At 33.6% G+C, this 12,697-nt stretch overlaps 7 protein-coding genes across 7 annotated transcripts; 5 read left to right on the top strand and 2 right to left on the bottom strand.

Annotated features, from left to right (window-relative positions):
- Positions 1–161: 161 nt before the first annotated feature.
- Positions 162–2,804, top strand: cubi_02409 (uncharacterized protein; the record flags this gene model as incomplete). Its single annotated transcript, XM_029019420.1, has 1 exon — positions 162–2,804. The coding sequence occupies one exon, from the start codon at positions 162–164 to the stop codon at positions 2,802–2,804; it is 2,643 nt and encodes an 880-aa protein (XP_028874541.1).
- Positions 2,805–2,960: 156 nt separating this feature from the next.
- On the top strand, positions 2,961–5,054 carry cubi_02410 (SAM dependent methyltransferase; the record flags this gene model as incomplete). The annotated part of the gene is made up of 1 exon (XM_029019421.1): positions 2,961–5,054. The coding sequence occupies one exon, from the start codon at positions 2,961–2,963 to the stop codon at positions 5,052–5,054; it is 2,094 nt and encodes a 697-aa protein (XP_028874542.1).
- A 19-nt stretch (positions 5,055–5,073) lies between these two features.
- cubi_02411 (uncharacterized protein) lies at positions 5,074–5,727 on the bottom strand (the record flags this gene model as incomplete). Its single annotated transcript, XM_029019422.1, has 1 exon — positions 5,074–5,727. One exon carries the CDS (start codon positions 5,725–5,727, stop codon positions 5,074–5,076), a length of 654 nt encoding a protein of 217 aa, XP_028874543.1.
- Positions 5,728–6,015: 288 nt separating this feature from the next.
- Positions 6,016–7,431, top strand: cubi_02412 (sucrose-phosphatase-like HAD superfamily hydrolase; the record flags this gene model as incomplete). Its single annotated transcript, XM_029019423.1, has 2 exons — positions 6,016–6,179; positions 6,234–7,431. The coding sequence occupies 2 exons, from the start codon at positions 6,016–6,018 to the stop codon at positions 7,429–7,431; spliced, it is 1,362 nt and encodes a 453-aa protein (XP_028874544.1).
- Positions 7,432–7,840: 409 nt separating this feature from the next.
- Positions 7,841–8,623, bottom strand: cubi_02413 (uncharacterized protein; the record flags this gene model as incomplete). The annotated part of the gene is made up of 1 exon (XM_029019424.1): positions 7,841–8,623. One exon carries the CDS (start codon positions 8,621–8,623, stop codon positions 7,841–7,843), a length of 783 nt encoding a protein of 260 aa, XP_028874545.1.
- Positions 8,624–9,461: 838 nt separating this feature from the next.
- Positions 9,462–11,534, top strand: cubi_02414 (uncharacterized protein; the record flags this gene model as incomplete). Its single annotated transcript, XM_029019425.1, has 1 exon — positions 9,462–11,534. One exon carries the CDS (start codon positions 9,462–9,464, stop codon positions 11,532–11,534), a length of 2,073 nt encoding a protein of 690 aa, XP_028874546.1.
- Positions 11,535–11,921: 387 nt separating this feature from the next.
- On the top strand, positions 11,922–12,671 carry cubi_02415 (uncharacterized protein; the record flags this gene model as incomplete). Its single annotated transcript, XM_029019426.1, has 1 exon — positions 11,922–12,671. One exon carries the CDS (start codon positions 11,922–11,924, stop codon positions 12,669–12,671), a length of 750 nt encoding a protein of 249 aa, XP_028874547.1.
- Positions 12,672–12,697: the final 26 nt, after the last annotated feature.

Below are 12,697 nucleotides of genomic sequence, written 5' to 3' on the forward strand. Positions count from 1 at the left end.
ACAAAGTCCTTATTCTTGAAGGAAAATAAATTGGAATTAAATGATACTTTTCAATCATTTAAACAGGAAGGAATATCTGCTTTGATGTTTGAAACAACACTTTGGAGAGTCAACAAATCAGAGAAAACCAAGAATTATTAGATTTCTTAAACCAAGTCAAAATGGTTCAAATTAACGAGGCACCTTCAAGAGACTTCTCAATATATAGTTTGGTTGGGGACTTTGACTTTTTCGAGTCTTCTGATTCAGATTTTGGAGAACTTGTACACACAGTTGTGGACCAAATTGGAGGAGAAAATATCAATAATCAAAGGTTGTTTGATGTATTAAAGAAAAAACTCACTATTCTAGATAATGGTACATTAAACCTCTTTGCTTCCTCCAAGAATCCAAGGCCAGAAATCAAGGATATTCTTTTTTCTGATGGGTCATATTTTGATTGTAAGTCAAATCTAAAGAAAGAGCTAAAAAAGATCTGTCAAAATGCCGAACTTAATTCACAAATATTAAATCCAAAAGATCTATCTATTTTAAGATTTGTATTTTCTCACCACAAGTTTTTTAATACTCAAAATGAGATTAGATATCCACAAGACTATGAAATTTACGTTGTGAGACATCCAAATACAGACTTTAATGGTTGTAGGACTTTTGCTGTCAAGAAGAAACATGGAAAGTCTTCTACTGAAGAGAATTCTAATAAAGAGGAGCTCATTCCAATTAGTTATGTCTCTTCTGTAGCAAAAATTAACACAAAATGGGAAAAATCTGGAAGAAGGATTATCAATCTTATGCATGCTGTAATTAACATTGTTCCTAGTGATCTTAAATTATTTATAACAGCAATGCAGGATATCTACCCATTATCTATTAGAAACTCTTTGGACTCATATATTTTATATTCTAAGCTCTTGTTTCATGCAATTAAATTAATCCCCTCAACACTGAGTATATTACTAAGATTTCTGATTAATAAGCTTATTTCGTTAGAGTCAGAAATACATTCTAAGAACCCAAATAATCACACTAAAGAAAGATTTGAAAAATGGAGACAGGAGGAACTCCAGACGGTTGCAATTAAAATCAGAAGAGGAGAATATGCAGATATTAATTCTGCAAAGTCGTATATCCAAGACTTTGATGGTTTAAAGACCCAATTTTCAGAAAGATTTACAGAGGAAGATATTGATAGGAATGCACAAGTTTTTGATAATATTACAAGAGAACTATTTGATTTCATTTCTGAAGTATATGAAAATGGTTTTAAATACGCTAAAATTTTTGAAAATTCCACCGAAACCTTGAATTCCACTCCAACTAGAAATTTAAAGGTTTCTGGTAATGCTTCAAGCATACTTTCTAGCAGTGACTTAGAATCTTCAGCAGTAGAAGATTTCGTTGTTTCAGGTTATGGGAAAAAAGAGGAGCTGTTATATAAACAATTTGTTGATCTAGAAAGTACAATTTTGAATATATTTGAAACTCAGATTCTTGCGATAGAAAAATGCCAGTTTGTTAACTACATTCCCATATATTTGGTTTGCCATTATGATCATTGGTGTGAGAAATTTCTTCAAATTACCTTTAAAAAACTGTTTAATCCACATGAGACACTTATTATCAGAGAAGCTTCGGTAGATTATATTGTCTCATTTGTTACAAACTACGAGATAGTCTCCAACTTTAAGTTTTACACACCCTGTATAAAATATTTGATGCAATTTCTACATGATTTTGTTGCTCATTGGAGCATTGAAAAAACTAATCAGAACTTGGAATCCCAAGAATTTAATACTAATAAGAGATCTGGGTTCAAGAGAAGCTTTGGAGATCACTCTCAGAAACACTCACATCTGACTTTAAAAAATCTATTTGGTCTATACTGCCATGTTGTATATTCTCTTTGCAAACTTGTTTCAATTATAATAAAAACAATTTTGAATGATAGTATCCAGGAAAATTCTTTTGAGGGTATACATTTTCTCATAGATTCAGTCCTAAATATTAACAGAGGTTTTATTCCATTTATCTTATGTGGGGATCTATCTCCCATAGACAACATAGATTTCGAGACTTTGACAATCTTCCTGAAGTCTATTATCAGGTTAGTTTATAGAACGGTTTCTGAACACAAGGAAAAGTTAAGTGTCTCAAAGTACTTTGGTGCTATTAAGCTTATTTCGGAACTCTTAAATTCTAATATTAACAAAGAAGCTATTAAAAGTGAACCAAAACTGTTTTTAGACAAATTATGGCTTTGGCATTCTGGAAAATACCTCAAGAAATTTCAAACTACTAGAAGAAATCTAATAGAGGACCTAAATATTTCATCCTATTTTGAGGAACTTTTCAAGTTAGGCGAAGATGAAATACAAACACAATTTGAAGATGATAAGGAGCTTCTCAGCGAAAAAATCAATCTTCCAGAAAATAAATATGGTGAGATGGAGTCATCTATCCTTCCAGAACAGTCTCTTTGGGAGTATGTCTGGGGAGATGTTCCAGTTTCACATGAAGAATTAGAGCAAGAGCTATATATAACAAAAAACAAGATGTTTAAAGAGGACTTGGACAAACAATTCAACTACTTAAATCAAGAGGGAAATGGGAAAGATAGGGATAAAGAATGTTTAAGAAGTTCATTTTCTAAAAAATCGAGTTCTACAAGTATGTCATTATTGGATACTCTTTTATCCTCTGATGCTTTTAAACGGGGAGAAGCCATTTTACATAATTATCAACGAAAACATTCTCCTTCTTCTAAAAGGACTAATAAGCTGTCTAGGAAATCTAGGCTATTTTAGATTGATCAGTTATAATAATTCTATATGTTTATTCACAAAGCTACAAACTTAAAATATTTTTTTATTAATGTGTGAAATAGGTTTTTGTTTGACAAAAGGCGCCAAATTTATATATATATATATAAATATAAATTATTTTTGGAATATAATTGGGAAATGGAACTATTACCAAATTCAGTGGAGGATTTCACAAGTAGTGAGTATTGGAGTAATTTTTTCAGAAGTTATGGAGGGGAAAATAACCGAGCATTTGAATGGTACGGTGACTTTGAGGTTTTGAGGGATCTTTTGGTGGAATCTCTTCGGACCAGTGGCAGGTCAGAATTGTACAAGAGAATTTTACATGTAGGATGCGGGAATTCTACTCTTCCAGCTAAATTATATGATGAAGGTTTTAAGGATATTACTAATATAGATTTTTCCAGCCAGGTAATAGATTTAATGAGAGAAAAAAACAAGTCTAAGAAAGGACTGGAATGGATTTGCATGGATATTGAAAAAGACTTTGGTAAGTATGTTGATAAAGAAGAGAATTTGGGTAATTTTGATGTAATAATAGACAAGGGATTTTTGGATGCTTACTTATCGGATAATACATCCAAAAACAGTTCATCTTCAAAAACGAAGGCATCTGACTATTTGGCTTCGTCCATGAGGCTCTTGGTTCCAAATGGAAGATATATTTTGGTTACTTTAGGCCAGGAATATGTAGCCAAAGCACTAACTATGGAATTTTATAATAAAGGTCTTGATATAATTGTTGAGCCTTTGGTGGAGATTAAAGATTCCAAGTTTCTTCCGTATTATATTGAGATAATCAATAAGAAGGATACTCAGAGTACCAATAAAACATTTTTCAGATTCAAAGGAGCTGGTGTTGATGAGATTTACACTTCCGAAGATCAGTGTATTTGGACTCTGGCAAAAAGGCTAAAGGAACTTTCTGCAATGTATTGGAATAATAAGTATATTGGTGATTTTATGCCAGGTGAAATTAAAGAATACCAGCTTAACATAAAGGAATCAAGAAATAGTTTTTTTATTACCGTGTATGATACAATCAGTAAGAAAAAAAACAAGCAACTTACAGTGGGTCTTTTAGTGCCTATAGGAGAGGAGCAGGATTGGCTTTATTCTACTAGAAAAGGATTCGAGGAGATTTGCAACCAAGCCAAATGTAAGAGGTTAATTGTGATTTCAAGATTATATTCTGATTCTGAGAAAGCTTTGAAAGTGAGTAAGGAGGATATTCTTGATGAAATATCAAAAAATATCTCTCCTTTAGCTTTGAAGGGTTCTGGAAGATTTCCTATTCTAACTGTGGGAGGAGATAGAAATTTGAATAAGAAGTGTATTTATAGTTGTGACTCGAAATTTTGTAAACAAATACTAGTTTATGATATTGAAGAGTCTGGAATTGAGAAGAGACAGATGATTTTTAAATCAAGCCCGAGATTAATACAGTCTGAGGTAGTTATTCAGAGAAAATCCCCAGAAAGACTTGAGTTTGATTATTTAAGTGGACTTTCAAATTACTATGTTGGGGTTGTACTAGTTTCAAGTCTCATTTTGGATACTAAGAATCAAGACAAGAAAAAGAATGCCCTTATTTTGGGTCTAGGAGGAGGGATTTTAGCTTCTATATTGAGAAAATTCTACTCAAAGTCCATACTTAATATTTCTGCAATAGAAATTGATCAAAAAGTAATGAATATAGCAAAAGATTACTTTGGGTTTTCGGAAAATGATGTTGAAGTTATTATAACAGATGCTTTAGATTATATTGATAATTCACATTCTAAGATTCAAGATTCTTTGGATTATATTATTGTAGATATTAATTCTGGAAGTGTTAATGACTCTCTTATGTGTCCAGGAGTTGAGTTTCTTTCCAAGGGGTTTGTAGAAAAACTTATTCTTTCTTTAACAAATGATGGATGTATTATATATAACATCTCATGTAGAGACACTAAAAGAAAAGAAGAGCTTTTCAATGAGTTCGGAAATATGATAAGTGCAATAGAAGAGAGGACTGGGAACTCCAAAGGACTTCTACTTCAGTCAGTAGAGACAGGAGAAGACGAGATAAATGAGCTTTGGATAATTAAAAAAGAAACAAAAGATAATATTAAAAAAGTTAGGAATTTCATAATAGAAAAACAATTGTTTATAAGTAACCAGGAAGGGACATCTTCAGAAAAATGCGGAAAGAAGGATCTCTGGGTTAAGAGGTTCTCAAATCTAAAGTAGTCTGAAACCGGAATTCGACTTATTGTTTACTGCTTGATAGGTATAGCTGGATATGATATATTTTTCTTTCTTCATCCCAGTATGTTTGAGTTTTTTGTTTAATTAGCTCTGTGTTTGGTATTCTAACTCCAACAGTATTATAAGGTTCTGCCCCTACAAATAAGTATTGGTATTTAGGGTTAGGCTTCTCTACCTTTTGCTCCCAACACGACATTATTCTAAATCCAGGAACATGATCTTCAAGTATTTCTTGAAAATGAAATTTACAATATACACAATTAGTGCCAGTTGACCCTTCCCTATGTTTAGATACTTTATATTTTGGCTGTCCTATTCTTGGAGCCCTTGGTTTGGCTTGGTCTGCATTTTCACTCTGAGGAGGTTTGACAACTGCCTTCAAATTCTTTTCTTTGGATGCTCTATATGCTAAGTTTGTTTGGTGTTTCCTTCCCTGAGTATGTGACAAATATGATCCCTCATTTGTGTGAATTGTGGAACAGAGTCTACATTCAACCTGGCCCAGATGGTTCTTCATATAGTATGGATCCTTAGAAAGATCTATTGACTCCAGTGCAAGCCTCCGGAGCCTCTCTCTCCTCTCAATTGCAACATCCTGGGAGCTTGCCAGAGCTCCACTACCAGTCTTATGGCCTCCTCTGTTCTCATACTCCATTTTCTCTACCAGTCTTTTCTTATTGATATTTTTATCACGGTACCTTGGCGCATTGAGCGCCAAATAGATCTACAAGTTTACGAGCATGAATTTGCTGAAATAAAGGGAAGAAAAAAACTGACTGAAAAGTGGATATATAGTTGTCTATTTAAGTTGAGACACCAGAATCTAAGACTTAATTAAAGCATCTCTGAAAGTTATACTTAGTCTATTCTCGTAGGTTGGTAAGTTGGGGAGTTATTTTAAGATTCAAGAAAGCCTAGTCATCTATTACTAAGTCGAGAAAGTATGGTCAGAGTCCAGTTATTTTATAATTCCACATGGGAGAAAGTCTTTTTTTATAGTGATGAGCAGGAAAACCTTTTTGATAGTGAGCAAAAGTGGGTGTTCAGAGAAATGAAGCTAGTAGAAGAAATTTTAGACTGGCATACTGTGGAGCTAGAAACGAAAAGGTATGTTAATATATTAGAATAATGATTCTAAAAAGTTGAATTTATTCTTTATAGAGCCTTTTTGGAGTTTGTTTTGTGTAATGACAAGAAAACAGAATGGGATAATCCTCCAAATTCGTATTGTAGAAAAAACTACTTTATTAGTATCAAAGACGCAGAGAGAGAATCTGGAAAAGACACCAAAAAACTCTTAAAGTTCTGTCTGAAGGATGGAGAATTGAGTCAAATCATTCCAAGGCCTCCGATTGCGGTTGTTACTGACTTGGATGGAACTTTGATTGGACATGATGTTTATTTGAAGAAGTTTAATGAGATTTGGATTCGCCAACACATGTTCAATGGATCCAAGTTAATTTACTCAACTGGGAGGAACCTCAAAGATTTTTTATTCGCAGCTAAACAGTTTGACCTACTTAGGCCAGATTATGCTATTTGTGGAGTGGGAACAGAAATCTATGAATTTCCAAATAAAGAAATGGATCTTGAGATCTATTGTGAGAGACTTTCCATTATACTAGGAAAGAAGATAAATCAAGAAGAGGTGTTCTCCTTATTGATGCTTCAGGACAAAGGGGAATATATTGAGCCGAAAGAAGGAGACATAGAGAGGGTGGCCAAAGATACCAACTCTTCGTTCCCAAGATGGTGCAAAAATAGGTTGTATGCTTGGCCTTTGGAAGAGTGGCTGAAAATAATCAGTAAAACATTCAATAGAGAAGAGTTGATTAAAGATATTCAAGAAAATTTAAATAAGAACAATTTAGAATATTACATTAATGGAAACAACTTTCATGATCCATTTCGTCTATCGGTATCCATTAACACAGAATATGCTTTGAAAGTGTATGAAGAAATACAGATAAACAAAAAAAGCTATAGGTTTGCCATAAGCGGACAAGGACTATGGAAATATTTGGATGTCCTTCCTGATAAGGGTGGAAAACACTTATCTATATTGTTTTTGTATGACGAGATCCTAGGGAAATCGATTCCCTTGGAAAGGTTCCTGGTATGTGGAGACTCCGGGAATGATGCTCATATGTTCACAATTGAGACTTGTAAAAACTGTTGTGTTGGAAATGCTCAGCAGGATCTCAAAGATTTCCTATTGGGAGGTTGCCAAAGAAACTGTGATGGAGCTGAGCTGAGACAAGTCCTGAGCAATCAAAGCGAACTTCTGTGCAAAATTATGCATAGTCAAAATTTGAAGCCTCCAAAAACAGTAAGTTTTATTCCAAAAATGGCATTTTGAATTTCATTCAACTGAATCTGAACTTGATTAGGTGTTCATTTCCACGTTGCCAAATGCTGGCGGAATTATTCAAGCATTAATACATAATGATTTCATCACCTATAATATTGACAGCCCAAGTAATTGATAAGGCTTTGGTTTAGTCTGGGACTTAGACAGTTTTCAAACCAGTTACGTGTCCCAACTAGAATGGATCCCAAAAAGACGTGGATTCACATACAACAAGTCGAACTCTAATAACTATTTCTCTCCACTATCAAGTAAACCAGACATTACATACATATTTTCTCTCTTCTCTATAATGAGCAATATGCCTGCTTTCATTATATACCCATTCTATTCTTGATTGTTAATACCCAAATATAGGAATGGATAGCTAAACTGCTACCAAGTTTAATAGAAGAAAGGCCTAATAGAAAACTTTGTCTCTTCCAATTGGAAGTTGAGAGTCATACTTAACCATCTTGAAGTTTCTTTCATCTTCATCAATTTCTGTTACGAGCTGTCTTTTAAGGATATTTGCCGAGTCTATCGGGATTGATTTGGAGTTCTCCTGATTTTCCGTAAATGATTCGCAAAGCAAAGGAATATTTGAGCTGAAAGAAATCGGGAAGACTTCCTTATAGTGTTCGTCACTTGTGGAATCATTGAGGTGGCTCCGCCCAAATCTTTCAATAAAACCGCTACAATTACCTCCTTTATGTAAAAAATCCTCATTTTTTTCTGAATTGGAACTTGAATTATTCTTGAAACTTCGATCGAGATCATTCATGTCTACCTCAGAGTCAGAAGTTCCATCATCATCTTCATTTTCAGTTAAAAAACTTCCTTCACTTGTGGATTCACAGTCATTATAATAAGTCCAAGACGAACCTTCAATAACATCATTCTGAACAGAGACGGGGCCTGGGGAGGCTAAAATAATGTAATTAGATGACCCATCATGACTTTGAGATATAGACAGGTTTGTCTGAGAATCCTCAAAGGGAATTACCAGTAGATCTTCAGTTCTGGTTTGTATTAACGGAAGCTCGTTAACAATTTGTACATCACAAATATCCAGGATTGTAGAGAGAGATAAATTAGAGAGTGAAGACGTATCATGCTTTTCCGATCCAAGAGATTCATTAATTAGAATGATTGACTGTTTTATTTCGTCCAGCACTTGGTTTATTACAAGTTCTGATTCCATTATTCTTTCTTTATAAATAAACACGTCCTTTGAACGTATACAATTCAAGTTAGGCCACTGATTGTATCTTAATTGTTATTCTAAGCTACTCGGTTCAACTTTTATCATACACGTTTGAATCAGTTAATCTTGTACTCTACATGTTAAAATTGGCCACTACTTTGCGTTTGGTAATTTTATGCCATCTTTCCTGCGGGCCGGAAATAAATTCAATACCCTCTAGTAACTTTGGCAGTAAAATAGAAAAAATTTAACTTTTGCCCCTCCTTCCCGGATTAATACCCAGGTTAAGTAATTTAGATATTTTTAAATAATTTGTTTGGATTACCAATATTGTAATCTATGTCTTTGGAGCTTTGAAACAAGTTCTTTTAGGCAAAGCTTTTGGCTAAAACAGGTCTGCCGCCAATTTGGTCGTAGGTAAGGGAGTTTTGTGGTTCTAAAAAGCCAGTTAATTTCTTAAGCTACAAAATATTATGATTTTGACCGATTTTTCTGAATTCCACGTAATAAGCTGCTTTTTTTGGTAAAAAAGCTGGAAGGAATTAATTAAAATATCCTCTGCCGCCAAATTTCATTCGTAATAACCAAAAAATGTTGGAATTTAAATAAGTTCAGTATCTTGAGAAATTTCCAATAAAAACGTAAAACTCCAGTAAATTGGTGTGGCCTTCATCTTTACTCACATATTTTTACATGTTTTAGTGTCATATACCGGTGTTCAGAGATATATAGATTTCCCGCCTAATTCGTATGTAAATTGGTTGTTAGCATGAAAAAAGCATGTAAATCAATGTGGGTACATGCAAAAAACATGGAAATTAAGAAAATAGCACAAATGCAGCAGGATGAAATTTTTCAAGAGAATTTGGAATTATTTTTAAGGAACTGTGAATTAAATAGGGAGGTAGGATGGAGGGAGGTTGAAAACACGGATTTACTAGGTCGTTTGAACGACTTTAAGGAAAATCAAAAAAGTTTGGAACTTTTCATAAAGAAATTGAAAGAGGATGAGATAGACTCATGTTTGGGCGTGATTTCAGCAACAAATCGACTAAAAGAGTCACAAAAATCGATAAGAAATCTGGAAAAATATAACGAATATTTGAAGACAATGCTACGTAAGTATATGAATGCTGGTAGCCACATAAACAAGATATTGAATGGAGGAAAGATATCATCAGAAGATGTATTTGAGAACGAGTCTGAGGATGAGTTTAGGGATAATTTGAAGAAATGCCTGAGTATGTTGGAGATGCTTTCAATGGATGTCGAAGAACAAATCAAGTATAAAGACAGGTATAAACTGTTGAAGGTAGAAAATAAGGACTTGAAAGCTAGAGTTGAGAAGCTAACAAGGGTTAAAGCAAGCAAAAAGGTAAGAATGGAGGTTTCCGTGAACATCGTGGAATTTGATGGGCCTAATGAGGAATCAATTATAGATAAATCAAAGGTAGAAGAAGTTTTTGAGCAAGTAAATGATGAACCTACAATTAAAGTTTTGGATGATGAGTTTAAAAGCAATGAAGAGATTGATATGGGCTATGAAATAGATTGTTTGAATTATTTGGTGAAGCAACAAAAAAAGGAGAATTATGAGCTTAAGCAAAAAATTTTTGAGTATGAATTCAATAACAAGAACCTTGACCTAAAAACAGTTGTGGAATCAGAGCTTAAGGAGAAACAAAGAGAACTAGATGAACTAGAAAAGGAGTACTCGAATTGGGTGATTAGGCTTCAAGAGGAGAATTCTGAATTAAGAAGGGTGATTGAAATTCAGGAAAGGGAACAGTCTGAATTTATTGATAATTTTACTAAAAAAAGCACCGAGAAAGCCAAAGAAATGCAAGCTCTACAAATCAAATTGGTAGAGAATTATGAGGAAAAACTTAGAGAAAAAAACGAGGAGTTGAGAAAGCTCAAAGGTGAGAATTTAAAAGAGGAGAAAAATAGCACAGAAATAGAGTCTCTTAACAGAATAGTTAAGAACCTTGAAGCGAAATTGGTTGACATCTCTGGTGAAAAGTACCGTATATCATTAGAACTTGAGAAAACAATTAAAGATCTGAAAGAAATTGACCAAAGGTTAGTTTTGAGTCAGGAAGCAATCAAGCAAAAAGACAAAGAATTTGGTTGCCTCAAAGTTGAACAACAGAAAACTCTTGAACAGTATTATCATGAGAAGAAATTACATCAAAAGTTTGAGCAAGATGCATACTCATTGAGAAAAGAGCTGGATAATGTACTAAGTGATATGTATAAAAACCAGAAAAAGAATAGATCTGGGATTACTGTCGATTCTATGGATAATGAAAAGATTTCCTCTGTTGAAACTGTCATTAAACACTGCAAAGAACTCGAAAGTAAAGTTGATGAATTGACTTTTGAATTAGATCAATTTAAAAGTGGGAAATCCACTTCCAGTTTGAGCTCGAATTTAAATAATGCAGAAATTGAAACTCTATTTGATCAAGTACAAAGTTTGAAGAAGGAACGTGAGCAGCTTAAGAAAGATATTAGACAGAGAGACTGGGCAAAAGTTGAAGTTGAAATTCTTCATAAACGTACGGCTGAAGAAATTGAACAGCTTAAGAGAGATAATACTCGTCTCATGCTTGAAAATCTTAGATTGAGAGATTCTACTGGCGCTCAGAGTTCCCAAAAGCAATCTTTCTTAAATTCAGACAATGAAAACATACAAGCAAACAGTGCAAGATCATCTATTACAGGACAGAAACAAGAATCACTAAGAAAAGGTTCCTCTGAGGTTGCTCCATCAAACCTTGAAGAAACCAATCCCATTATTTCTAACGTTTCTACATCCAGAAACAGCATTCAATCTTTACTTAATCTAAAGGCTCCTAGAAGGCCTAGCTTATTAATTAATCAAAGAAATTATCATGAAAAATAACAATCTAAAACCACTAAAGTTGGTTCTCTCTTAAAAAAACTAATTAGTTTCAAACAAATTACGTTAAAGTACCTTTTAAATTATACATGAATAAAATTAGAAAATATATATCTTAATTATTAGTATAGAGAATTTTATTTTTTCGCGCCAACTTTCATTTAAAATATAAACAGATTATTTAACTCGATTACTCCATTAAGGATTAAAGTTTTAAAAGACTAAAGTAAGGTGAACCTACAAATTATACGGATCTGATTTGATTACTTGTGCCTATAACCAACATTCGGAAACTCCACATTCATAGGAGAAGAATCGAATGTGAGATCTAAAAAAAAGTCAAAATTGGCACAGTATTGTAAAGTAGAAACATTTTAAAATATTGACTAGATGGAAATAATTAGAAATATAATTAATATATATCTTAAAAAGTTCCTACACCTTGAGGATCTTAAGTGGGATATCAACGAAGGCCTTCAAGTTGACCATGCTAAGGCCAATTCTCAAAGTATCAATAAACAATTTGAGGACAAAGGTATTCCCATTCAAATATATAACGGAACCTTAGACTCAATAAAGATTTCGTATTCTCCCACAAAAGGAACATTTCAAATACATATAAAAGAGATTAATGCTCAAATAAAGCCCAGAGTATTATCTACAGTTGGGAAGAAGATCCAACAAGGTATTGTTAACATCATTTTGGATGAGGACCCTGTTGAATTCATAGACTCTTATTCGTACATCAGAGATCTCCCTATTTCATATCTAGAGCAAGCAAGCAAAAAGTCGGAGTCTTGTATTATTGACCCCGACCTTATCCCTGAGCCACCCAAGTTTCCCACAGCTGCCTTAAAAATCAAACAACTCCCCAAATGCCCGCCCAAATATTACCCGCCACTTTATGAAGGTATATATAAGCCAAAAACTCCAGTAGTCCCAGCAACATCATCTTTATTAATGTTTCAAAATTGTTGTCAAGAGTGTTTGCCATCCAATCCAATGGTTTATGGCTCAAGGAATCAAAGCTTTCCTATTTTACAAGGAGCCCAGAACCAGTTTCAACCTAATTATATGTCGTACTCAAACCGCGAAAATGGTCATGTTAGGGCAATTAGAGAAGGTGGTTTTTGTACATAGATTAGAGGGGTTTTTTTAGTTATAAT

This window comes from Cryptosporidium ubiquitum, assembly GCF_001865345.1.
Source record: "Cryptosporidium ubiquitum isolate 39726 chromosome Unknown contig_4, whole genome shotgun sequence".
NCBI lineage: Eukaryota > Apicomplexa > Conoidasida > Eucoccidiorida > Cryptosporidiidae > Cryptosporidium > Cryptosporidium ubiquitum.